The sequence below is a fragment of the Scardinius erythrophthalmus genome (genome assembly GCF_964197995.2).
Source record: "Scardinius erythrophthalmus genome assembly, chromosome: 14".
NCBI lineage: Eukaryota > Metazoa > Chordata > Actinopteri > Cypriniformes > Leuciscidae > Scardinius > Scardinius erythrophthalmus.
Window position 1 is genome coordinate 1,754,008 of NC_138234.1, and position 25,632 is coordinate 1,779,639.

Genomic DNA, 25,632 nt, shown 5'->3' on the forward strand with positions numbered 1-25,632 from the left:
GAGAAACACCTTTTAAATATGTCTCATATTTCATATGCACATTTCTACATGATCAAACACATCTTACTACAGTCCTTCTGTGACTGACTGATAGTTTACACTGTTTTATCAAGTAAAAGTCTATTAGTGTAATTGTACAAACGTCCTCCTTCAGCTCGTGCTTCATGTGTCTTTAAATCTGCACTGGTTTTTATCAAGTAAATGTAAGAATAACTTATATTCTTGGTAATATTTAAACTGGCCAGAAGCAGTTGAGCTTTACTTGATTATCCAGACATTTTATAGAAAAATCATGAGCATCAAATATGATCATCAGGATTTTGAGGTTGATTTATTTGGTCATTATTGCATTGCATCGCATAATATGTTTTATATTATATAAAGACCTTTAATCATAAGCATTTAAATATCATCTTACTAAGACATATTATTGGCAGATTTTGATATTTACATGCATTTTATGTAAGTATCTGCTATAGTGTTATAAAGATCTCATTGGTTTACATTACAAGTATCAGAATTTCATCACTTTTTATCCATATAAATATCAGCATTGCATATTTTTCTTCAGTTTAGTTTAGTTTCTGAATAAAATTTAGCGTTTTCCCCCCTCTATATTCGAACTGTTGCAGATATGAGCCATAAAAGCCTGATGTATCAAATATGATATTCAACAAACACTTTAATATTGTCTAAATGACTATTATTTCATGTCAGGCTTTAAAGAGTTAATATAATTATACTTTAAGTAGTATGAATTAACCTAGTGCTGGGCGGTTTACCGGTTCATACCGAATACCGGTGTTTATTTTTGTTACGATATGAATTTTTAATAAACCGCAAAACCGGTGTATGTCGCTTTAATCGGAACGCGGCGCTGCGCGACACAGTCTCACCCCTCATTTACAACACAGAACACACGTCTGCGGCGCATTACGGCTGCGACAAGGTTTTATTCCGTCCTCCACGTGGTGCGTCAAAATAGACCAGGCGCCTATATTTAGCGAAGCGGCGCGGAGAGCCGCTTCTGGGAAGCTTCGATCTGAAACACAAGCATTGACTAGAATGGGCACGAGACGTGTGGGGGTGAGAGTCTTTTTTTCTTGCGGCGCGCGTGTTTTTATACTGTATTAACGTATCTGAAGTGAACTGACGGTCTTTAGAAAAGTTTCTTTGTTATTACGATTGAATCTTTCTTTATCTTTCCTGATAAAGCAGCGTTTATGAGCGTTGCTGCTTTGTGTACAGCCGTTACCGGGGAAACCACTGTTTCTGCCGCTCCTAAAGCGCGTCCTGCTGACACCTCTTTGTAAACAGCCTTGCAAACCTGTATTATTAATATTAGTGTGGATTTTTTCTATAATATTCACTCATGACAATAAAATAGGGCATTATAAGTAAATCTACTGCACTATTTCCTCTCTCACTCAGTAGAAAATGTGGTAAACACCCATCATGCTTGAGAAAAAAAAAACACAAAAAAAACCCGGTAAAAACCGTGAAACCGGTATAATTTAGAAAAAAACCGTGATGTTGATTTTTGGTCAAACCGCCCAGCACTAAATTAACCGTTTTGGTTCCACTTTATTTTTATAGTCCACTTTAGACATTCTACTAACTATAAGTAACTTTTCAACTACATGTCAACTAACTCTGATTAGAGTATTAGTAGACTGTTAGGTTAGGGTTACACCGTGTCGCGATGCGATAAGATTTCAGTGACAAATAATTAGTCTGTCCACACTAGACGCGACTGCGAGATGCGACAAAATCAATCAAAACCCACAGCCAATCAGAACAGCGTGTGGGCGGAGTCAGACAATCAGAACAGCGTGTGGGCGGAGTCTCGCGGCACCAGAGAGTAATCCTGACATAGATATCATATAAAGGCTAGATGTCTCGCCCGCGCTGCTGGCCAATGGAGCTCGACATCCACACACGGCGGCCATCTTACGACAGGGTGCTCGCTCACTCATAACATGGTGCATGTACTTTTAAGTCAGAGATGTAGCTATTATACTGCATACATATGAATAATTATGTTCAAAATGTTTAAGCATTCAGAATTATAGCCACGTTAATAACGTTTGTAAGAAACCAAACCGTTTGTAAATCCGTCCAGATTTCAGCGAGGTAAGAGGATTTGTGTGCGTTCTGCTCACTCACCTTAATTCACAGAGCCCTGTCCTAAGATGGCCGCCGGTGATGCCGGAAGTGACTCCGCCTTAAGACATCTAGCCTTTATATGATATCTATGAATCGACGGCACTCGCAAGAAAATGGATAAGTATCTACATATTAAATTCACAAATATTACACCATTTAAACATTATTAAAATAAATAGGCTACTGAGTTACTAAAACAATCTTTGTCAAAGAATACACTTGTTTGTTCACAGTTTGAACGTTCTTGTTTCCATTTGTTTAATTTCAAGATCTGAGGTGAATTATCCATTGTTGCTTTTACAGCCTCAAAGCTGCAGCACTAAATTATATTCAGAGTCACATGACACGCTTTTAACATTAAATAAAGCACATAAACAGTGCCTGAGATCATCATTGCCACACTCTGTGTTTGTTGCTCTAGCGCGACGTCGCAGAAAAATAGAAACCGTTTCTAAAATAGAATCGTTGCGTGTCGCCGTCGCGGCTGGTTAGGACAAACACTCTGATTAATGGAAAAGAGGCATTTTATCGCGTGTTGCGGCGTCGCGTGTAGTTAGCACACGGTGTAAACATCAAGATAAAAGTGTGCGGGAGAAGTTCTGTGTGTCTGTGAGTTGAATTAGATTTAGTCAGTGATTATGTTGGGGTTTAGGTTAGTAGAATAAGCTGACTTGTAGTTGCAAAGTTAAAGTCAGTAAAATGTCTGTTGGAGGACCATCAAAATAAAGTGTTATCAAATAGTAAGCAGACAGTCTACTAATAATTTATTGAGAGTTAGTTGACATGTAGTTGCAAAGTGACTTATAGCTAACAGAATGTTCAAAAGGGACCATCAAACTTTTTTAAAAATATTTTGTCTAAATGACTATTATTTCATGGTCGGCTCTACAGGGTTAACATAACTACAACTTCTTTAAAGTAGTCTGAATAAGTCATTTTCTGGCAGCCCAGACGCAAGACTCACCTTTGCTTTAAAGGCACCGAGTTTGAGTAACATTTCCACTGTGAAGAGAACAGTGAAGATGACATTCAGCATGTCTGAAAGATCGGTGATGTGATCCGACTGGTTACAGTGCTGAAGGATAAACAAATTCAACGTGTAATTACATCGCTTCACTTCAGAAGACCTTTATTAAACCCTTTATTAATAATAGATTTTTTTTTTTGATGGACAGATGCACTTTTATCATGAATATATGCGCTTTTATCATGAATGGATGCACTTTTATGATGGATAGATGCACTTTTATAATGGATAGATGCTCTTTTATGATAAATAGATGCGCTTTTATCATGGATAGATGCACTTTGATCATGGAGAGATGCACTTTGATCATGGATAGATGCACTTTTATGATAAATAGATGCACTTTTATCATGGATAGATGCAGTTTTATGATAAATAGATGCACTTTGATCATGGATAGATGCACTTTTATCATGGATAGATGCACTTTTATCATGAATAGATGCACTTTTATGATAAATAGATGCGCTTTTATCATGGATAGATGCACTTATCATGAATGGATGCATTTTTATCATGGATAGATGCACTTTTATCATGGATAGACGCACTTTTATCGTGAATGGATGCACTTTTATCATGGATAGATGCACTTTTATGATAAATGGATGCACTTTTATCGTGGAAAGATGCATTTATCATGAATGGATGCACTTTTATGATAAATAGATGCACTTTTATCATGGATAGATGCACTTTTATGATGGATAGACGCACTTTTATCATGGATAGACGCACTTTTATGATGGATAGATGCGCTTTGATGGACTTCCAAAAAAAATATACCCATTGACACCCATTATAAAGCTTAGAAGGGCCAGGACATTTTTTAATATAACTCTGATTGTATTCGTCTGAAAGAAGAAAGTCATATACACCTAGGATGACTTGAGGGTGAGTAAATCATGGGCTAGTTTTAATTTTTGGGTGAACTGTCCCTTTAAGTGCTCTGTGGTTGTGTGTTCTCACCTGCATCCCCAGACACATGGTGTTGAGCATGATGAGGAGGAACATCAGGTACTCGAAGTAGCACGAGGTGACGATGTACCACACCTGATACTGATACGGGTTCTTCGGGATGTAGCATCTCAGAGGACGGGCCTTCAGCGCGTACTGGACACACTGGCGCTGACAGTGGAGAGGTGCGTTATAAACTGGAATCGTGAGACATTATTAGGTGTGTGTGTGAAGGTTAGTGGTGGAACGGATCACAAAATTCATGGTTCGGATCATTTACGTTTTGAGATATTCACAGATCATTTGGATCAGCAACATTTATATATATATATATATATATATATATATATATATATATATATATATATATATATATATATATATATATATATATATGGGGGGGGTAACTTTGCTTTTCATTTATTACTTAAAGCTCACTTGAAGTTCTTCGATACCACATCAAAAACTACTAGCCTGACTGATAAAGATCAAACATTATTAAAACAAGTGAACAGTCAGTAATAAAATAAGAACAAATACACAAATTACACGCATAGATGAAGACTAAATAACAAAGTCAAACAGTAGTGTTCAGGTACAGAAATTAATATTTAAGCCTAAATGTACAATAACACTATTTGTTCACTGTAGAAATTAAATATAGTTTTATCGTTGTTAAAGCTGTATTTTGTTGTTTTATTAACATTAATGACAGACAACAGCAGGAATATTAGGCTACTGTCACTTTAAGACTGAATATACAGACACACATCCAGTTTCTTTCTCAACTGTTCACTGATGACAGAACCAAGAGAATACTTGCCGAGACGGGTGTTTAGACATAATTGTGTGTTTATGTGTCCGTTTAAGCGCAAGGAATCAAGCGCTGTCTAATACACCTCTCTCTCTCTCTCTCTCTCTCTCTCTCGGTCGGTCTCTCTCTCTCTCTCTCTCTCGGTCTCTCTTTCTCTCTCTCTGCTTCGAGTCCCGATTTTCCCCTTTTCTTCTGCGTTTAAAATTGTTTAAATGTGTAAATTGGCAAAACAGATTATAAACTTTCACTCTACGATGGTTAAATTTAGCAGTTAATACGCGAATCAACAACTGCGACCCGTTTCACCCCTAGTGAAAGTGCGGTACCTGGTTTTTGTCCAGCTCGCAGTTTTTGAACTCCTGCTCTCCCTGTTCCTGGAAGGTGACGATGACGAAGCCCACGAAGATGTTCATCATGAAGAAGGCGATGAGGATGAGGTAAACAATGAAGAAGATGGAAATCTCAATGTGGTTGTTGTAAATAGGGCCAACGTTTTCCAGATTCGAGTCGATGGCTTTATACAACAAGCTGTGTAAAGGTACAAAAGGGAGAATGGGTTTGCGCCAACGTTTTGATCAAAAGCTGTATAGACAACAAACATGAAACGAAGTTGTTCATTAAAGGATTAGTTCACTTCAGAATTAATTTCCTGATAATTTACTCTCCCCCACGTCATCATTTTCTAAAAATACAACAACATTTATATACTATTTAACCACAAATGCTGGTCTTGCACTCGCTGTGATGCGCCACACATTACGTAATATGTTGAAAGGTCAAGTGTGACATAGGCGTAAGAACAGACCCAGTGTTTACAAAGCTAACGTGCAAAGACTAAGTCAAACGCAAATAAATAATAAATAAATAAAAGGTAAAACAACGATGTCGGACAATTTTGAAGTTGAAGGAGAAAATGTGATGGAGTTTTTCGCCCTTCCCTAATGTTTCTGAACCGGATCACACGTGACCTTTTAACGTGATTATGTAATGTGTGTCGCATCACAGCTAGTGCAAGACCAGCATTTGTGGTTAAAAAGTATATAAATGTTTATTTTGTTATAAAATGGCGGGATGGTTTGTCTAGATAAGACTTTGAAGCTGCACTGAAACTCACATCTGGACCTTCAACCCGTTGGACCCCATTGAAGTCACTATATGGAGAAAAATCCTGGAATGTGTTCCTCAAAAACCTTAATTTCTATTCGACTGAAGACAGAAAGACATGGATATCTTGGATGACGTGGAGGGTTGAGTAAATTATCAGGAAATTTTTATTCTGAAGTGAACGACTCCTTTAAACACCTACTCTGGCCAGCCTTCGAATGTGGAAACGGTGAAGAGAGCCAGCATGCCGTTCAGGATATTGTCGAAGTTTAAGTCGCTCTTCATCCACACGCGTTGACGGAGCACCATGTCATGAAGCGCGTGTTCCTGGTGTTGGATAAACGTTCCCCTGAGAGCATCACCGAAAGAGAGAAGAATTATGTGGATTTGGAGAGTTTCAGATCTCGGAGTGAAGGAGAAATGAATGAAAGTTCAACCGTACTGGCATTCTTCCGCCGTCATCTTGAGCGGGTCTGTGCAGGAAAAAAACTTCCCCTGCCAGATTAACAGAAAAACAACAACATTAAAGTCTCCTCTTTACCAGACACACAGACTAATGGGTGTTGTGAACTCTCTGACCTTGAAAAGCTGGACGCCAATGCAGGCGAACATGAAGTCCAGGAGCATGGTGACTAAAACGATGTTTCCGATGGTCTTGATGGCCACAAACACACACTGGACTACGTGCTAAAAGACAGCAAAGACAGATAAATGGAGGAACGAGACATCTGTCATGTTGTGTTCTCAAATCTAGACTCACTTTGAGGCCTTTGGCTCGATTAATGGCTCTTAAAGGTCTCAACACTCTCAGGACCCTGAGGATCTTCACCACCGAGATAGCACTCGATCTATAGAGAGGCATGAGGACTGTAAGTAAACGGCATTTTCTAAATATTTTTTTTTTATTTACATAAACCTTCGGCTGTTTGTATCTAATGTCAGCACAAGGCCATATTGCTTTTAAATCTCACTCCATTCCCATGGACAGCAGGGAGACGCCGACGACAATCAGGTCCAAGATGTTGAAGGAGTTGCGGCAGAAAGAGCCCTGGTGTAAGAAGGCGCCGTACGTGGTCATCTGCAGTGGACGGAGAAGAAATGAACCATTCACAGAACCCAAATATAACAGCTTTTCTGAACGCACACCAAACTCTCGTCTCACCTTTAGCACAATCTCTGCTGTAAAAACTGAGGTGAAGACATAATCAGCGTAAGCCAGGACCTGGAGCAGAGAAAGAAAGGTACAACGGCAGGTGTATGTACACTCTCAGAAAAAAAAGGTACAAAAGCTGTCACTGGGGCGTATTGCATATTAGTACCTCAAAGGTACATATTAGTACCAAAAGTGTACATATTAGTACTAAGAGTGTACATATTAGTACTAAAAGTGTACATACTAGTACCAAAAGTGTACATATTAGTACCAAAAGTAAACATATTAGTACCAAAAGTGTACATATTAGTACTAAAAGTGTACATACTAGTACCAAAAGTGTACATATTAGTACTAAAAGTGTACATACTAGTACCAAAAGTGTACATATTAGTACTAAAAGTGTACATACTAGTACCAAAAGTGTACATATTAGTACTAAAAGTGTACATATTAGTACCAAAAGTGTGCATATTAGTACCAAAGTTGTACATACTAGTACTAAAAGTGTACATATTAGTACCAAAAGTGGGCATATTAGTACCAAAAGTGTGCATACTAGTACCAAAAGTGTACATATTAGTACCAAAAGTGTGCATACTAGTACCAAAAGTGTACATATTAGTACCAAAAGTGTACATATTAGTACCAAAAGTGTATATATTAGAACCTTTTTAAAGGGGACCGTCTCAGTTTCAGCTTTTGTACCATTTTTCTGAGAGTGTATAGATGGTGTATAGAGATGTGCGAGTCTTGAGATGGTGTACCTGGTTCCTGAAGGACATTGGGTCGATGGGGTCCTCCGCAGCCAGTGAGATACTGCTGAGCAAGATGAAGAGGAGGATGATGTTGGTGAAGGTCGTGGCGTTGATGATGCGATGGCAGAGTTTACGAAACCTGAGCAGAGAGACATGGATAAACAGAAGCTCCACATGTGAGCTCTGTATTAGGGTTAGGGTTGGGTATCGTTTGAATATTAACGATTCCAATTCTTATCGATTCCTAATTTCGGACAGAAAAGCAGGTGATGTTTTTACTTGTTCTGCGGGCCGAAGATGAAGAAGGAACTGGCCTCTGGCATCGGCACCACGGTCTCCTTCAGCTGCAGGTCTGCCATTGGACGAGGCCGAGGACTGATGGGAATCTCTGGCTCCTCCTCCTCATCGTCACCTGACCACGTCAATCACAACGTCAGCGGTAAAACATACGAACTGAATAAACTAAGCTAAATTATCCTTTATGCTTTACCTGGGAAATCAGCTGGAGGAAATGGATCTTTAATCTCGTTCACATTTGATTCAAATTCATCTACTTTGAGCTGCAGATTAATATAAAGAAACACTTATCTTAAATATGCTAACACTGGCACGTTGGCATCAGTGCAATTATCAGTTATCGTGTATTGTCCAAATACAAAATACACTTCTAGCGCCATTTCACAGTAATATACTGATGTCATTCTGTCAGTTTTGACCTTGGCTGTGGTGGGAATCCCGTCAATCTTGGCTCTCTGCTCAGCTAGTTTCTTTGCCAGCATGGCCTTGTCTTCCTCGCCTTTATCGGGTAGGTTTTCTCTACACAGAGAAAAAACAATGCATCAGAAATGTCTGTAAAAATCAAGCGTAGCGTCAGTTCTGGCAGGTCACGTTAGTCAAGCTCTCATTAGTGACTCTCAGCTGATCCACGTCTACTAGGGATGGGACGATACACTTAAACTCACGATACGATGCACCTCGATATGCTAGGGTCACGATACGATACGCCACGATACGATATCAAAAAACAAAAAAAAATTACTGTATAACAACAACTTTATTATGGTGACGTTGAAGGTGGTGGTTCATGTTTGATGTGGTATACGGAATGACAGCATGGCATAGCTTACAGACAGTCTTAAGGCCATTGCACAGCACTGAGTCCGAAATTTTCGTATACGTTTTTTCGTGTTCGTCAGCCTTAAAATTCGTCACGCACAGAAACCTTGCACACTGAGTCCGATGCGTATTTATTAAACCTTTGCGCAAAAAAAAAAAAAAAAAAAAACGCAAAAAATACTAAATTGATTCGTCAAGCAGTGAGGATGATTTCGTTGCCCTCTTTCTTCTTAAAAAGAGAAAAAGAAAGAGGAAAATATTGGGTCCATCCAATCCTGAGATTGCGCCGAGAGGAAGGAGAGTTTCACCTCCTTATCAAGGAGTTGCGAAATTATCCCGAGCAATTCAAAATTTACCTCAGAATGTCAGTGGAACAGTTTGATGCTTTGCTAGCGATACTGGAGCCACATATTAAAAAGAAGATGACCAATTTCCGTGAACCAATCGATCCTGAACAGAGACTGGCAGAATGTCTAAGGTATGGACACACACACACACACGGCCGGCGGAAGCGCTGGGCAGACAGAACCGAACAGCTGGATTTTGTCGTTCGCTTGCACTGTGGCTCTGAATTGTCAAACACCATTCAAAATACAGGCTGTGGATGCGAAAAACGCAGAAAATCGAAAAGAAAAGGTGAAATGTGAGTGACGTTCAGAGATATGTCTTCCTCAGCATAGGTCTTATGATACAATTTCCGGTTTCTTCGTGTGGGAAAATCACGCATATTACACTGTTTTCTATTGCAGTTGCTCGCCGAGACTGGGGTTCGAATCCAGCTAAAGCCAACTTTTTGTAATATTTATTATTGAATTAAATAAGCATTCTTTTTGAATGCATACTGTTCCAGTGTCAATAAAATATACATATTTTATAACATATACTACGCAAATCATGCAGCAGTGCCATCTATCTTTATTTCGCGATCCATTTTTTTTTTACCTCGATGCGTTTCGTCACGTTTTATATCGCGATATTTCGTCAAACGATATTTCGTCCCATCCCTAACGTCTACCTATAGGAATACAACGCCTATCACTGTATACATATATAAGCTCCTTATACCTTCTCCCTCCCCAGCTCCACCTGTCGTTTCTCAGGAGCTGATTACCCTCCTCCATCCCCAGCTCCACCTCTCGCTTCTCAGGAGCTGATCACCCTCCTCCTTCCCCAGCTCCACCTCTCGCTTCTCTGGAGCTGATTACCCTCCTCCCTCCCCAGCTCCACCTCTCGTTTCTCAGGAGCTGATTACCCTCCTCCCTCCCCAGCTCCACCTCTCGTTTCTCAGGAGCTGATCACCCTCCTCCTTCCCCAGCTCCACCTCTCGCTTCTCAGGAGCTGATTACCCTCCTCCCTCCCCAGCTCCACCTCTCGTTTCTCAGGAGCTGATTACCCTCCTCCATCCCCAGCTCCACCTCTCGTTTCTCAGGAGCTGATTACCCTCCTCCCTCCCCAGCTCCACCTCTCGTTTCTCAGGAGCTGATTACCCTCCTCCCTCCCCAGCTCCACCTCTAGTTTCTCAGGAGCTGATCACCCTCCTCCATCCCCAGCTCCACCTGTCGTTTCTCAGGAGCTGATTACCCTCCTCCATCCCCAGCTCCACCTCTCGCTTCTCAGGAGCTGATCACCCTCCTCCTTCCCCAGCTCCACCTCTCGCTTCTCTGGAGCTGATTACCCTCCTCCCTCCCCAGCTCCACCTCTCGTTTCTCAGGAGCTGATTACCCTCCTCCCTCCCCAGCTCCACCTCTCGTTTCTCAGGAGCTGATCACCCTCCTCCTTCCCCAGCTCCACCTCTCGCTTCTCAGGAGCTGATTACCCTCCTCCCTCCCCAGCTCCACCTCTCGTTTCTCAGGAGCTGATTACCCTCCTCCATCCCCAGCTCCACCTCTCGTTTCTCAGGAGCTGATTACCCTCCTCCCTCCCCAGCTCCACCTCTCGTTTCTCAGGAGCTGATTACCCTCCTCCCTCCCCAGCTCCACCTCTAGTTTCTCAGGAGCTGATCACCCTCCTCCATCCCCAGCTCCACCTCTCGTTTCTCAGGAGCTGATTACCCTCCTCCATCCCCAGCTCCACCTCTCGCTTCTCAGGAGCTGATTACCCTCCTCCCTCCCCAGCTCCACCTCTCGCTTCTCAGGAGCTGATTACCCTCCTCCATCCCCAGCTCCACCTCTCGTTTCTTAGGAGCTGATCACCCTCCTCCATCCCCAGCTCCACCTCTCGTTTCTCAGGAGCTGATTACCCTCCTCCATCCCCAGCTCCACCTCTCGTTTCTCAGGAGCTGATCACCCTCCTCCATCCCCAGCTCCACCTCTCGTTTCTCAGGAGCTGATCACCCTCCTCCATCCCCAGCTCCACCTCTCGTTTCTCAGGAGCTGATTACCCTCCTCCATCCCCAGCTCCACCTCTCGTTTCTCAGGAGCTGATCACCCTCCTCCATCCCCAGCTCCACCTCTCGTTTCTCAGGAGCTGATCACCCTCCTCCATCCCCAGCTCCACCTCTCGTTTCTCAGGAGCTGATCACCCTCCTCCATCCCCAGCTCCACCTCTCGTTTCTCAGGAGCTGATCACCCTCCTCCATCCCCAGCTCCACCTCTTGTTTCTCAGGAGTTGATTACCCTCCTCCATCGTTTCTCAGGAGCTGATTACCCTCCTCCTTCCCCAGCTCTACCTCTCGTTTCTCTGGAGCTGATCACCCTCCTCCATCCCCAGCTCCACCTCTCGTTTCTCAGGAGCTGATTACCCTCCTCCATCCCCAGCTCCACCTCTCGTTTCTCAGGAGCTGATCACCCTCCTCCATCCCCAGCTCCACCTCTCGTTTCTCAGGAGCTGATCACCCTCCTCCATCCCCAGCTCCACCTCTCGTTTCTCAGGAGCTGATTACCCTCCTCCATCGTTTCTCAGGAGCTGATTACCCTCCTCCTTCCCCAGCTCTACCTCTCGTTTCTCTGGAGCTGATTACCCTCCTCCCTCCCCAGCTCCACCTCTCGTTTCTCAGGAGCTGATTACCCTCCTCCCTCCCCAGCTCCACCTCTCGTTTCTCAGGAGCTGATTACCCTCCTCCCTCCCCAGCTCCACCTCTCGTTTCTCAGGAGCTGATTACCCTCCTCCATCCTCAGCTCCACCTCTCGTTTCTCAGGAGCTGATCACCCTCCTCCATCCCCAGCTCCACCTCTCGTTTCTCAGGAGCTGATCACCCTCCTCCATCCCCAGCTCCACCTCTCGTTTCTCAGGAGCTGATTACCCTCCTCCCTCCCCAGCTCCACCTCTCGTTTCTCAGGAGCTGATCACCCTCCTCCATCCCCAGCTCCACCTCTCGTTTCTCAGGAGCTGATCACCCTCCTCCCTCCCCAGCTCCACCTCTCGTTTCTCAGGAGCTGATTACCCTCCTCCATCCCCAGCTCCATCTCTCGTTTCTCAGGAGCTGATTACCCTCCTCCTTCCCCAGCTCCACCTCTCGTTTCTCAGGAGCTGATTACCCTCCTCCCTCCCCAGCTCCACCTCTCGTTTCTCAGGAGCTGATTACCCTCCTCCATCCCCAGCTCCACCTCTCGTTTCTCAGGAGCTGATTACCCTCCTCCCTCCCCAGCTCCACCTCTCGTTTCTCAGGAGCTGATTACCCTCCTCCATCCTCAGCTCCACCTCTCGTTTCTCAGGAGCTGATCACCCTCCTCCATCCCCAGCTCCACCTCTTGTTTCTCAGGAGCTGATCACCCTCCTCCATCCCCAGCTCCACCTCTCGTTTCTCAGGAGCTGATTACCCTCCTCCCTCCCCAGCTCCACCTCTCGTTTCTCAGGAGCTGATCACCCTCCTCCATCCCCAGCTCCACCTCTCGTTTCTCAGGAGCTGATCACCCTCCTCCATCCTCAGCTCCACCTCTCGTTTCTCAGGAGCTGATCACCCTCCTCCATCCCCAGCTCCACCTCTTGTTTCTCAGGAGCTGATCACCCTCCTCCATCCTCAGCTCCACCTCTCGTTTCTCAGGAGCTGATTACCCTCCTCCATCCTCAGCTCCACCTCTTATTTCTCATGAGCTGATTACCCTCCTCCCTACCGCCAGAACAGAACCATACCGCCAATCCAAGCTGTATGCTAATTGTCAATCGTATTTGAGGATAGTGGTCCTGACAGAAGTCTCTTTCTCATGCTGTTGACCTTTGTCACTCACCTAAGAAGCCTTTTGCGTTTCTTCTCCTCTGTCTTCTCTTTCTGGGCCGAGGTCAGACTCTCCGCCTCAGCCAGATTATCCACCGCGATCGCCAGGAAGACATTTAAGAGAATATCTGCAGTTCATTGCTCAGGAAAGCCATCATCCTTTTCACATGGAATTTCTACAATTCACACATTTGTGCCGCACGAAGGATACAATTTCCACAGATGAACAGGATAATGAAGTAAATGCTGACCAGGATTCCAGGCACGGCGGGACCCCCGTGAGCCATGATGCCGTCGTACATGACGTAGTTCCAGCCTTCACCTGTCAGGATCTAAAACAGTGAGAATACAAGACACTTGAGAGGCTTTGTGGATCCAAACATCTCGCTTATCATACTCACTTAACAATGTTGGGTTAAAAATAACCCAATGAATGTTAGACATTGGGTTAAAAATAACCCAACGAGTAACCCAACTATGGGGTGGTATAGCACCTTCCCAACTGTGGGTTATTTTAACCCAATGCCTAAAAAAAAGAACCCAACGTCTTTTACTGTCTATGAATGATATATTTACCTGGAAAACCGTGATCAGAGCCTGAGGAAAATTGTCAAAGTTGCTTCGTCTCACATACTCATCTGGAAAATTAAACTTCCCCCCGAAAACCTGCATGCCGAGCAGAGCGAAGATGACGATGAAGAGGAAGAGGAGCAGAAGCAGGGAGGCGATGGAGCGCACAGAGTTCAAGAGAGACGCCACCAGATTACTGAGCGACGTCCAGTACCTGAAAATCACGCACAGTTCTGATCAATTATCATGCACACATACACGCCTGGTTCTTCTGGTCTTCACGGTGGTGTCGAGAATCACAGACCTTGTTACTTTGATGAGACGCAGAAGCCGAATACAACGCAGTATGGAGATCCCCATGACAGACATTATGTCCATGTTAACGAGAATGAGCTCCAGAATCCCCACAGAAACCACAAAGCAGTCGAAACGGTTAAAGAGGGACATGAAGTAAGATGGCAGCCCCATTGCGTACATCTTCAGAAACATCTCCACCGCAAACAGAGACAACAGCACCTTATTGGTATTGTCTGCAAATGAGGTAAAGCAACATAAAAAAATACCCTTTTGGAAAATCCAGCTAAAATCAACTTGGTTTCTGGATGTTCATCAGTGGCTTATAGTCATTTAGCAGAATGTTAGACTTTTGGGATCTGTGGCCATAACAATCCACTTATTCTTTTGTGTTCCACAGAAGAAAGAAGTCGTAGAGGTTTGAAATGAGTTGAGGGTGAGTAAATGATAACAGAAGTTGAACCTTGGAAGTTGGTGAGAGACTCGGGCTGATCATGGTGTTCGGTTGCGATTGCCAGAGTGTTGAATAACACCAGCAGAATCACCAGCCAGTAGAACAACCTGGACTTCACCCACACACGACACTTCCTCCTAAAAAAACGGTTCCATCGACGAGCGTGTCGACTGTAAAACACATGCAGAGAGAAATTCAAAGCATTTATGTTTTAGAAGTCAAGTCAAGTCACCTTCATTTATACAGCGCTTTTAACAATATAGAGTGTTTCAAAGCAGCTTTACAGTGATAAAAGGAAATTAAAGGAACAGAGATTGTTTTGGCTTTACAGCAGATCTAGAATAAAGTTATTGTCCAGCTAAACTTAATTTTGATTGATTCACTTCCGTTGCAAAGATCATTAGTTATTAACTTAGGGGCTGCTTACACGACACCATTTTAACAGAAAACTTTTAATGCGTTCTGGCTGCTCATCCACACGGCAACAGTGCCTGGTGGCTCGAGAACGCAAACTTTGAAATGGGTTCCAAGTTTTGAAAAATTTTGAAAACATTATCAAAACGTGACTCTGTGAAAACGCTGACGGCGTGCACATGCATATCATGTGTTTAGTCTATAGGTATGCGCGTTTGAATATATTTATGTGCAGCCGTGTAGTCTTTCTTTACAAATTGACCACACCAAATTACTTTGTAATTTGTACTTTGTAACGAACTGGAATCATTCTGACAATGTTTGATCTGTACAGAGGTGAAGGGAAGGGAAGGAGGCCTTCACAGGGAGAGACTAGTTGACATTTCAGGACTGCGTTGTCGTCGTGTCCAGGCGCAGGTCCTTCATCAGATCTGGATATGGTCTAGAAATATCCTCCTGGACACAAAGTCATTCATTCCCAACAGCTCAACTCACACATAAAACATGAGTTTGTTGAGTCCCTCCAGCTCATAGAGAGTTTCCGATTCTGATCCATCCTTCTGAAGTGGGAGCAGACCTGTGGAGACCAATTGTGCCACATTTAACCAGATTTCACCCCCATGAGCCTTGGTTCTCAACGGCTGTAGCTTGTTAAAGTGTTTGTGAGTGTTTTTGAGCACCTTGCCCCTCCTGGTCATTGTCCATGACCTCCGCCTGTATGATCCACTCCATGTATCCCTTCAGATCCTCATCGAACTGCTGACGCTCCCGCAGTATCTGATACTCTCCACTTCGAGAACTCTTTTCTCGCTCCTTAGTGAACTCGCTGACCACAGAGAAAGAGACAGATATGAGATGGTGTGCGGCAAAATCTCTGAAACATATCACTACTAGTGGTGGAACGGATCACAAAATTCACGGTTCGGATCATTTACGTTTTTTGAGCCACAGATCAGATCATTTTCAATCGAGTTCTTCGATACAACATCAAAAACTACTAGCCTAAACAGAGGTGTCAAAAGTATTCACATTCATTACTCAAGTAGAAGTATAGATACTAGGGTTTAAAAAGACTTCTGTAGAAGTTGAAGTATCAACTCAAGCATTTTACTGAAGTAAAAGTGTAAAAGTACTGGTTTCAAAACTACTTAAAGTATAAAAGTAAAAGTAATGTAAGGAAAAAATGCCATTAAGGCATTATTGTAAAGGAAGAATTGTAAACGTTCACTCTATGATGGTTAAAAATATTACATTTATTCACACCGCGAATCACATGCGTGCCAAACCGTGGAGCAGCTGATCCGTACGGATCATGGATCAACTGCGATCCGTTGCACCTCTAATCACTACCAGTCAAAAATTTGACACTCATTCTAAATCATTATTCTGAAATATGGACAGTAATGTGTAGAGTGATAGTACAGATATACCACAGATGTTTGGACTTACCCACACAGAACCCCCAGAACCAGATTCAAGATGAAGAACGAGCCCAAGAGAATCAGAGTCACGAAATACAGCCAGGGCCACTCCATTCCAATCGCATCATTCACCTGTAGGAAGACAAGAGTCGGCTGTCGGATCCCTATCATAGTCCTTTATGTCAGGGGTTCCCAACCCTGGTCCTGGACTATCCCCACAGAACACAGTCTCCTTTATCTGACACACCTATTTCAGGTCTTGGAGTCTCTACTAAGGAGCTGACAAGTCAATCAAGTGTGTACAGTTGGGGATCTGGGGGTGCTGTTTGGGGTTCTGCATGACCATGTTTGGGAACCACTGCTCAATAGGGGCTTTCGCACCGGAGGAACCTTCTCATAGTTCCTAGAACTATTGGCGGAAGTACTCAGATTTTGGCGTGTTCGCACTGCAGGAACTAGAAATGATTTTAGTTCTAGGAACTCCTTTTGGAGGAACTAATTTACTCCTACTTCAGAGTCGGTCTAAACTATCGCTATAGGAACTACAGTGACGGTAGTGTTCGCTGATTGGCCGAACGCACGCGAAACACCAGCACACGCCATTTAAACACACAGATTAAAGCCTATATATTTACTCCAGAAACTAACTCTACGAACATGTAAAACAGTGATAGATGAAGCTCTTAATCTTTACGCTGAGGAGAAAATCCAACACAACTTTGAGGAGACAAAGAGAAACATGATAATGTATTTCTGCTCAGCAACACTGGACATCAAACACACGGCATACGCTAATAACTTTTCATTACTGTCTACTTTCTATGTATAACAGTTCTATCTAATAACGTATTAGACAGGACTGTTAGACAGATTGTAAACTAATGAACAACTACTGAACAACCGTCAAAATAAAAGCCACAACAACAAGCACGTCACTTTAGAGTTCCTACTGGCGGTGCGAATGCAACCAGGAAAACGTTCCTAGGGGAAGCATTAGTTCTCAGGGAATTGACCTGGTGGTGAGTTCATAAAACTACCCGGTGCGAAAGACCCTTATGTGTCACTGACCCAGTACAGAACATCGGTCCAGCCCTGAGTGGTGATGCACTGGTATACAGTGAGCATGGAGAAACCCAGATTGTCAAAGTGGGTGATGCCGTCATTTGGCCCGGGCCAACCACCACGGCACTCGGTTCCGTTAAGAGGGCAACGCCTGCCGTTACCAGCCTGAGCGCACGGAGCCGCACACTCGCCGTCCCCCGTGGCGATGATATCTGTGGCATATATCAAAACAAAGACAAAATTAGACAAAATTTGCATTTATTGAAGGAAACACCAGTACCTGCAAGATGGCAAAAGGAAAAGATTTAGGTAAGTTTCGATGTTGGTTCTATGTAAGTTCACTTCATCTATCTTGCATCATTTCTTACCTGTGCCGGTGTGGTAACATGTTTTATGCATTTTGCATTTGAAAAGCTCCAGGCCTATGATGGCATAGATGGTGACCATGAAGAAGACCAGCAGAGAGATGTGGAATAGGGGCAGCATGGACTTGAGAATGGAGCTCATCACCACCTGCAGGCCTGGAGGAGACATTACACTTTAACCAGCCAACTCAAAAAAAATTTGAAAGGTGAGCAGAAGAAGGTGTTGTCACTTACTGGGGACCCCGGAGACGAGCCGCAGGGGCCGCAAGACTCTGAACGCTCGGAGGGCTTTCATGTCAAAGCCGCCCTTCTGTTCCACTGGCGCCTCGACACCGCTGATGTTATTGATGAAGTCCACCACAACTGTGAACAACCTGAGGGACGTCACACAGTAGGTGTTTGTGTACTTTGGGTGTTTCTGGCCGTATTCAGGGAGTGGTGTGTATGTCTTACCCCATTGTCACAATGACAAAATCTAATATATTCCAGCAGTTCCGTAAATAAGCATCGGCATGAAAGAGTAATCCATACGCCACGATCTTCAGGAAGCATTCCATCGTGAATATGATGAGAAAAATGTACTCAAGACTCTCCTGTGAACGTACACACGGAAAATTGAGATGAATGGAGCTGTCAGCACACTTCAGTACAACCAACTGACTCAAGGTGTTTGGTGTCAATGGTTGCTTTTCCACTTCACAACTCTTTTGTTTTGACTTTGAATATCTGTCTTGACGTGTCTTTTTATATTCTAGGAACTTACACACGTTGGGTTTGCTGGGAACGTGGCAAAGAATTGTTAGAGTCTGACACTTTACTCCGGTTTCAGTCGAGGCATTTTGAAAACAACCCAGACGCTGAGAATTTTATAACCAACATGGCACCTACTGTTAGCTTGAAGCAGACACTGTGTGTTTCTACTGACATTTAGATGGATAGATAGATAGATGCATAAGCTTCATCACAAAACAAAACTAGATGCAAGTTTATTACCATCCAAATGCTTTGATGTCGACCTGATTGCAAAACAAACAATCTGACAAATTGTATTACAAACCACAAAATCTTTCAGATAACACTGCAGTGATGAGAGAGCTCTGCGAGTGTGTGAGAGCACATAGTTGAAGTTTGTGTCTAATTTTAAAACGTCTACACATGCAGGCGTCCCTTAGGCATGCGGTCAAAGCACCTGCTTCTTTCAGTCACCTGAGTCAAGGTCACGCACGCTTACAAGGGTTTAGTGAGATGAATATCTGGCATTAGGTGTCAGCCAAGTCTGCCAGAAGATAGATCACTTGTTCATTTAGAATATAGTTCAATCTTTTATAAGAACAGAATACAATATATAAATATGGAAACATTCACCCTAATTCACCTCACAAATCACCCTATTTTAAGTTATTAAAAGGTTTTTAAACAGTCTACAGTGGGTGGAGTCTGTAAGGGGGTGGAGTCTATAAGTGTCTGTGAAGTCTTAGGTTGAGCATGTGTATTGAGGTGGAGTCTACAGGAATTGGGGAGGGGTTTATATTTTGAGGAGTGCATGAGGGCGTGGTCTATAGGTTGTCTTAGGTGTCTTGAGGTGGAGTCTACAGGTATTGGAGAGGGGTTTATATGTTGAGGAGTGTATGAGGGCGGGGTCTATAGGTTGTCTTAGGTGTCTTGAGGTGGAGTCTACAGGAATTGGAGAGGGGTTTATATGTTGAGTGTGTGAGGGTGCAGTCTATAGGTTGAGCATGTGTCTTAAGGTGGAGTCAACAGGAATTGGGGAGGGGTTTATATTTTGAGGAGTGTATGAGGGCGGGGTCTATAGGTTGTATTAGGTGTCTTGAGGTGGAGTCTACAGGTATTGGAGAGGGGTTTATATGTTGAGGAGTGTATGAGGGTGGGGTCTACAGGTTGTCTTAGGTGTCTTGAGGTGGAGTCTACAGGAATTGGAGAGGGGTTTATATGTTGAGTGTGTGAGGGTGCAGTCTATAGGTTGAGCATGTGTCTTAAGGTGGAGTCAACAGGAATTGGGGAGGGGTTTATATTTTGAGGAGTGTATGAGGGCGGGGTCTATAGGTTGTCTTAGGTGTCTTAACCCTTGTATGATGTTCGGGTCTGTTGGACCCGTTTTCATTTTTTATCAAAAGCAAAAAGCAATGAAAACACACTGTACACCCCCCCTACACATTTATTTTACACACAGCATGTTCGGGTCCACTGGACCCGAGGCTAATAAAAGTGTGGAAATTGTAGGTTCTGTGTACCTTTACTCTGTCCTCCTCCTGTCAGGGCCTGCTGTTAGTGTGTGTATGTTCTTGTATATGGTTTATGAGGACACAAATGTGTATAATGACATGGGTATTACAGCGTAAACATGGTTTATGATGACATCTGTGTCCTCATACTAAAACATACTAAATGGTGTTTTTTGAAATTCAAAAAACGCCAAAAGTTTTCTGTGATTGGTAGGTTTAGTGGTAGGGTTAGTGTAGGGGGATATATTATACAGTTTGTACATTAGAAAAACCATTATGCCTATGGAGAGTGACCGTACACCACATATCCAAGTGAGTGTGTGTGTGTATGTGCATGTGTATGTGTGTGGGTGTGTGTTTTGTGTGTGTCTGTGTGTGTGTTGTCTGTTGTGGGTGTGTGTGTGTGTATGTGTGTGCATGAGTGTGTGTGTGTGTGTGCGTGCGTGTGTGAGAGAGAGAGAGAGATTGTGTGTAAGTGTGAAAGAGTGATTTTTGTGTCTCCTGCCATTCCCACACGCGGTTGCAATTCTTAAATGTGATCTAACAAAGGTAAAGAGAAAATATTAACCATATATGCTGTTTATATTGCTTGTAATTGGGATTAAGTAAACATCTGTTGAGTATTTTAACATAACATTTTTGATTGTGTTGAATTAAAAACCCAAAAATTCAGCGGGTCCACCAGACCCACGAACACTGGCTGAGTAACAAAAATATGAACACCACACAAGGGTTAAGGTGGAGTCTACAGGTATTGGGGAGGGGTTTATATTTTGAGGAGTGTATGAGGGTGGGGTCTATAGGTTGTCTTAGGTGTCTTGAGGTGGAGTCTACAGGTATTGGGGAGGGGTTTATATTTTGAGGAGTGTATGAGGGTGAGGTCTATAGGTTGTCTTAGGTGTATTGAGGTGGAGTCTACAGGTATTGGGGAGGGGTTTATATTTTGAGGAGTGTATGAGGGTGGGGTCTATAGGTTGTCTTAGGTGTATTGAGGTGGAGTCTACAGGTATTGGGGAGGGGTTTATATTTTGAGGAGTGTATGAGGGCGGGGTCTATAGGTTGTCTTAGGTGTATTGAGGTGGAGTCTACAGGTATTGGGGAGGGGTTTATATTTTGAGGAGTGTATGAGGGTGGGGTCTCTAGGTTGTCTTAGGTGTCTTAAGGTGGAGTCTACAGGTATTGGGGAGGGGTTTATATTTTGAGGAGTGTATGAGGGTGGGGTCTATAGGTTGAGCATGTGTCTTAAGGTAGAATCTACAGGTATTGGGGAGGGGTTTATATTTTGAGGAGTGTATGAGGGTGGGGTCTATAGGTTGTCTTAGGTGTCTTGAGGTGGAGTCTACAGGTATTGGGGAGGGGTTTATATTTTGAGGAGTGTATGAGGGCGGGGTCTATAGGTTGTCTTAGGTGTCTTAAGGTGGAGTCTACAGGTATTGGGGAGGGGTTTATATTTTGAGGAGTGTATGAGGGTGGGGTCTATAGGTTGTCTTAGGTGTCTTGAGGCGGAGTCTACAGGTATTGGGGAGGGGTTTATATTTTGAGGAGTGTATGAGGGTGGGGTCTATAGGTTGAGCATGTGTCTTAAGGTAGAATCTACAGGTATTGGGGAGGGGTTTATATTTTGAGGAGTGTATGAGGGTGGGGTCTATAGGTTGTCTTAGGTGTCTTGAGGTGGAGTCTACAGGTATTGGAGATGGGTTTATATGTTGAGGAGTGTGTGAGGGCGCGGCCTATAGGTTGAGCATGTGTCTTGAGGTGGAGTCAACAGGAATTGGGGAGGGGTTTATATTTTGAGGAGTGTATGAGGGTGGGGTCTATAGGTTGTCTTAGGTGTCTTGAGGTGGAGTCTACAGGAATTGGAGAGGGGTTTATATGTTGAGGAGTGTGTGAGGGCGCAGCCTATAGGTTGAGCATGTGTTTCGAGGTGGAGTCAACAGGAATTGGGGAGGGGTTTATATTTTGAGGAGTGTATGAGGGTGGGGTCTATAGGTTGAGCATGTGTCTTGAGGTGGAGTCTACAGGTATTGGGGCATAGTTTATATGTTAAGATGTATTAGAGTGGGGTCTATAGGTTGTCTTAGGTGTCTTAAGGTGGAGTCTACAGGAATTGGGGAGGGGTTTATATTTTGAGGAGTGTATGAGGGTGGGGTCTATAGGTTGAGCATGTGTCTTGAGGTGGAGTCTACAGGTATTGGGGCGTAGTTTATATGTTAAGATGTATTAGAGTGGGGTCTATAGGTTGTCTTAGGTGTCTTAAGGTGGAGTCTACAGGAATTGGGGAGGGGTTTATATTTTGAGGAGTGTATGAGGGTGGGGTCTATAGGTTGAGCATGTGTCTTGAGGTGGAGTCTACAGGTATTGGGGCGTAGTTTATATGTTAAGATGTATTAGAGTGGGGTCTATAGGTTGTCTTAGGTGTCTTAAGGTGGAGTCTACAGGTATTGGGGAGGGGTTTATATTTTGAGGAGTGTATGAGGGTGGGTCTATAGGATGAGCATGTGTCTTGAGGTGGAGTCTACAGGTATTGGGGCGTAGTTTATATGTTGAGGAGTGTATGAGGGCAGGGTCTATATGTTGTCTTAGGTGTCTTGAGGTGGAGTCTACAGGTATTGGGGCGTAGTTTATATGTTAAGGAGTGTATGAGGGCAGGGTCTGTATGTTGTCTTAGGTGTCTTGAGGTGGAGTCTACAGGTATTGGGGCGTAGTTTATATGTTGAGGAGTGTATGAGGGCAGGGTCTGTATGTTGTCTTAGGTGTCTTGAGGTGGAGTCAACAGGTATTGGGGAGGGGTTTATATGTTGAGGTTGTGTGTGAGGGCGCGGCCTATAGGTTGAGCATGTGTCTTGAGGTGGAGTCAACAGGAATTGGGGAGGGGTTTATATTTTGAGGAGTGTATGAGGGTGGGGTCTATAGGTTGAGCATGTGTCTTGAGGTGGAGTCTACAGGTATTGGGGCGTAGTTTATATGTTAAGATGTATTAGAGTGGGGTCTATAGGTTGTCTTAGGTGTCTTAAGGTGGAGTCTACAGGAATTGGGGAGGGGTTTATATTTTGAGGAGTGTATGAGGGTGGGGTCTATAGGTTGAGCATGTGTCTTGAGGTGGAGTCTACAGGTATTTGGGCGTAGTTTATATGTTAAGATGTATTAGAGTGGGGTCTATAGGTTGTCTTAGGTGTCTTAAGGTGGAGTCTACAGGAATTGGGGAGGGGTTTATATTTTGAGGAGTGTATGAGGGTGGGGTCTATAGGTTGAGCATTTGTCTTGAGGTGGAGTCTACAGGTATTGGGGCGTAGTTTATATGTTAAGATGTATTAGAGTGGGGTCTATAGGTTGTCTTAGGTGTCTTAAGGTGGAGTCTACAGGTATTGGGGAGGGGTTTATATTTTGAGGAGTGTATGAGGGCGGGTCTATAGGATGAGCATGTGTCTTGAGGTGGAGTCTACAGGTATTGGGGCGTAGTTTATATGTTGAGGAGTGTATGAGGGCAGGGTTTATATGTTGTCTTAGGTGTCTTGAGGTGGAGTCTACAGGTATTGGGGCGTAGTTTATATGTTGAGGAGTGTATGAGGGTGGGGTCTGTATGTTGTCTTAGGTGTCTTGAGGTGGAGTCAACAGGTATTGGGGAGGGGTTTATATGTTGAGGTTGTGTGTGAGGGCGGGGTCTATAGGTTTTCTTAGGTGTATTAAGATGGAGTCTTGTGTGATCGCGTGTGAGAGAGAGACTCACTAGGTTGCTGTTGGTGTTATTCGTATCTTCCTCAGGCATTGGCATGAAAACGGCCAGAGCTACACAGTTTGCAAAGATGGTGAGGAGGATGATGATTTCAAACGGTCTGAGAGACACATTCAGGAAAACACACCAGCTTCTCTTAAAGTGAGAAATATATTCCTGCAGTGATGCGCAGTATAATAATGTGTGTTGTACCATAGTGATCTACATGACGTCTCAGTGTGTTGTTGTGTGTGCGCTAGCATTCTCTGAGCTTAGCATGTCTGTATTTAGTGAGCTGGAGGACAGAACAGCTGTTCTCTCAGAATATCAGAGCACTGCGCTGAAACACTGACATTTACACACACACTCATGACTAAATCAGCTCATTAACGGTCTGTCATCTCATAGTTGCTTGCTGTGTTTGAACACTTCTTGTTGACTCTTGTAATGAATTACTTTTATGTACGCTTGTTTACTCATATGCAGCAATGAGATAAAATGGAGAGTAAATTAAGATGTTTGTTTAGTATATTACAGTATGTCAGAAAATAGTCTAATTAAGTTGATGTTGAACTGAAACATAACTGAGAACTTCTTTAAGACCACTGATCTATGAAAGACATTTTATTTTGTTATATCACTTATTTTTATACAATTTTTGCTGCTTAATATTTTTGTGGAAACTGATAAACTACCATTAAAATGTTTGGGGTAAGTTATCTATTTCGCTAAGACACAATTAATTAATCAAAAGTGACAGGAAAGATGTTACAAAAGATTCAATTCAAAATAAATATGAATTATTTATGAAATAAAATGAATTTGCTTTCAATTCATCAAAGAATCCGGAAAATAAAAATGTACCACGGTTTACATAAGCACATATTATTTCAACATTGATAATAATCAGAAATGTTTCAAATCATCATATTTCAATGATCTCCGAAGGATCATGTGACATGGAAGACTGGAGTAATGATGCTGAAAATTACATTGACATACTTTAACAACATGCATTAAATGAACTGACATGTTTTAGTGACTCTGCACAAAAAACATTATTGTAATTAAAAACATTTTCTGAGTAGTTAAAGGATACTTCCACTCTACAATGTTGATGCAGGCCTTGCGGAAGGGGTTCTTCAGCGTGAGGAAGAGGAGGGATCGTGCGGGCCGCGGGTTTCCACCTGTGGCCTGGAGCTTCTTGAGTTTCTCTCTCTGCTTCCTCTTCAGCGTCTCTTCATCCATGATGAAGGAGGTCATGGGTGCTTCGCCACCGCCCTCCATGATCCGACCAGAACCGAGCAGGAGGCGCAGGAATTCTGGAGATCAGGTACTCGGCTCAATAGTTCAGGATCTTCTCGGGACTCAAAAATGAAGCTCTCTGTCTGTCTGAATCTATTCCTCGCACTGTCTCTCTCTGCTCTTGTTTGGTTAGTACTGCAGCTGTCTGACTTAAAAAATAAATATAGACAATGCGTGTCACTCACATGCGTGTGTGTGTTAGGGGACAACAGAACATGACACAGTTATGGTCACAGAGAGATAGATGAAGAGGCAGGACATTAGCACAGTCATAACTTTGGAATGTTCTCATTGGCTTTTTCTGTTTGGGCTTTGTGACATCACTGAGGTGGCAAACCAATCAGCTCACAGATAAATCACTGTGAAATTTGGTGTCACAGTTTTTTATGATTGTCCCAATGATTATTGTCTCAACAGTGCAAATGGGTGAACTGTCAATGTCATATTTCATAATTATTATCACATTATATTTATATATGGTTTTATTAATTTTAATAATAATACACACACACTCACATATATATATATAAACATTCAATATATA

At 43.2% G+C, this 25,632-nt stretch overlaps 1 protein-coding gene and 1 long non-coding RNA gene across 2 annotated transcripts in view; one reads left to right on the top strand and one right to left on the bottom strand.

Moving 5' to 3' along the window:
- cacna1sa (calcium channel, voltage-dependent, L type, alpha 1S subunit, a) overlaps window positions 1-25,112 on the bottom strand; it is a 37,330-nt gene extending 12,218 nt beyond the window's left edge. Inside the window, exons 1-27 of the mRNA XM_081384553.1 lie at window positions 24,883-25,112; window positions 23,799-23,904; window positions 18,282-18,421; window positions 18,063-18,202; window positions 17,832-17,984; window positions 17,470-17,675; window positions 16,430-16,533; window positions 15,661-15,806; window positions 15,476-15,557; window positions 14,576-14,736; window positions 14,123-14,348; window positions 13,825-14,032; window positions 13,460-13,580; window positions 13,262-13,376; window positions 8,696-8,795; window positions 8,470-8,539; window positions 8,259-8,391; window positions 7,989-8,118; window positions 7,231-7,290; window positions 7,040-7,146; window positions 6,829-6,916; window positions 6,648-6,755; window positions 6,511-6,563; window positions 6,271-6,417; window positions 5,291-5,492; window positions 4,163-4,321; window positions 3,131-3,241 (exon numbers count right to left, since the gene is read on the bottom strand). Of these exons, the coding sequence (XP_081240679.1) occupies window positions 3,131-3,241; window positions 4,163-4,321; window positions 5,291-5,492; window positions 6,271-6,417; window positions 6,511-6,563; window positions 6,648-6,755; window positions 6,829-6,916; window positions 7,040-7,146; window positions 7,231-7,290; window positions 7,989-8,118; window positions 8,259-8,391; window positions 8,470-8,539; window positions 8,696-8,795; window positions 13,262-13,376; window positions 13,460-13,580; window positions 13,825-14,032; window positions 14,123-14,348; window positions 14,576-14,736; window positions 15,476-15,557; window positions 15,661-15,806; window positions 16,430-16,533; window positions 17,470-17,675; window positions 17,832-17,984; window positions 18,063-18,202; window positions 18,282-18,421; window positions 23,799-23,904; window positions 24,883-25,070 (3,564 nt within the window). The 5' untranslated portion in view covers window positions 25,071-25,112. The remainder of the gene's footprint in view (window positions 1-3,130; window positions 3,242-4,162; window positions 4,322-5,290; window positions 5,493-6,270; window positions 6,418-6,510; window positions 6,564-6,647; window positions 6,756-6,828; window positions 6,917-7,039; window positions 7,147-7,230; window positions 7,291-7,988; window positions 8,119-8,258; window positions 8,392-8,469; window positions 8,540-8,695; window positions 8,796-13,261; window positions 13,377-13,459; window positions 13,581-13,824; window positions 14,033-14,122; window positions 14,349-14,575; window positions 14,737-15,475; window positions 15,558-15,660; window positions 15,807-16,429; window positions 16,534-17,469; window positions 17,676-17,831; window positions 17,985-18,062; window positions 18,203-18,281; window positions 18,422-23,798; window positions 23,905-24,882) is intronic.
- On the top strand, window positions 4,017-16,568 carry LOC308702006. Its single transcript, XR_014031551.1, has 3 exons — window positions 4,017-4,087; window positions 4,175-4,335; window positions 16,438-16,568. It is a non-coding gene; the product is annotated as an uncharacterized lncRNA (long non-coding RNA).
- Window positions 25,113-25,632: the final 520 nt, after the last annotated feature.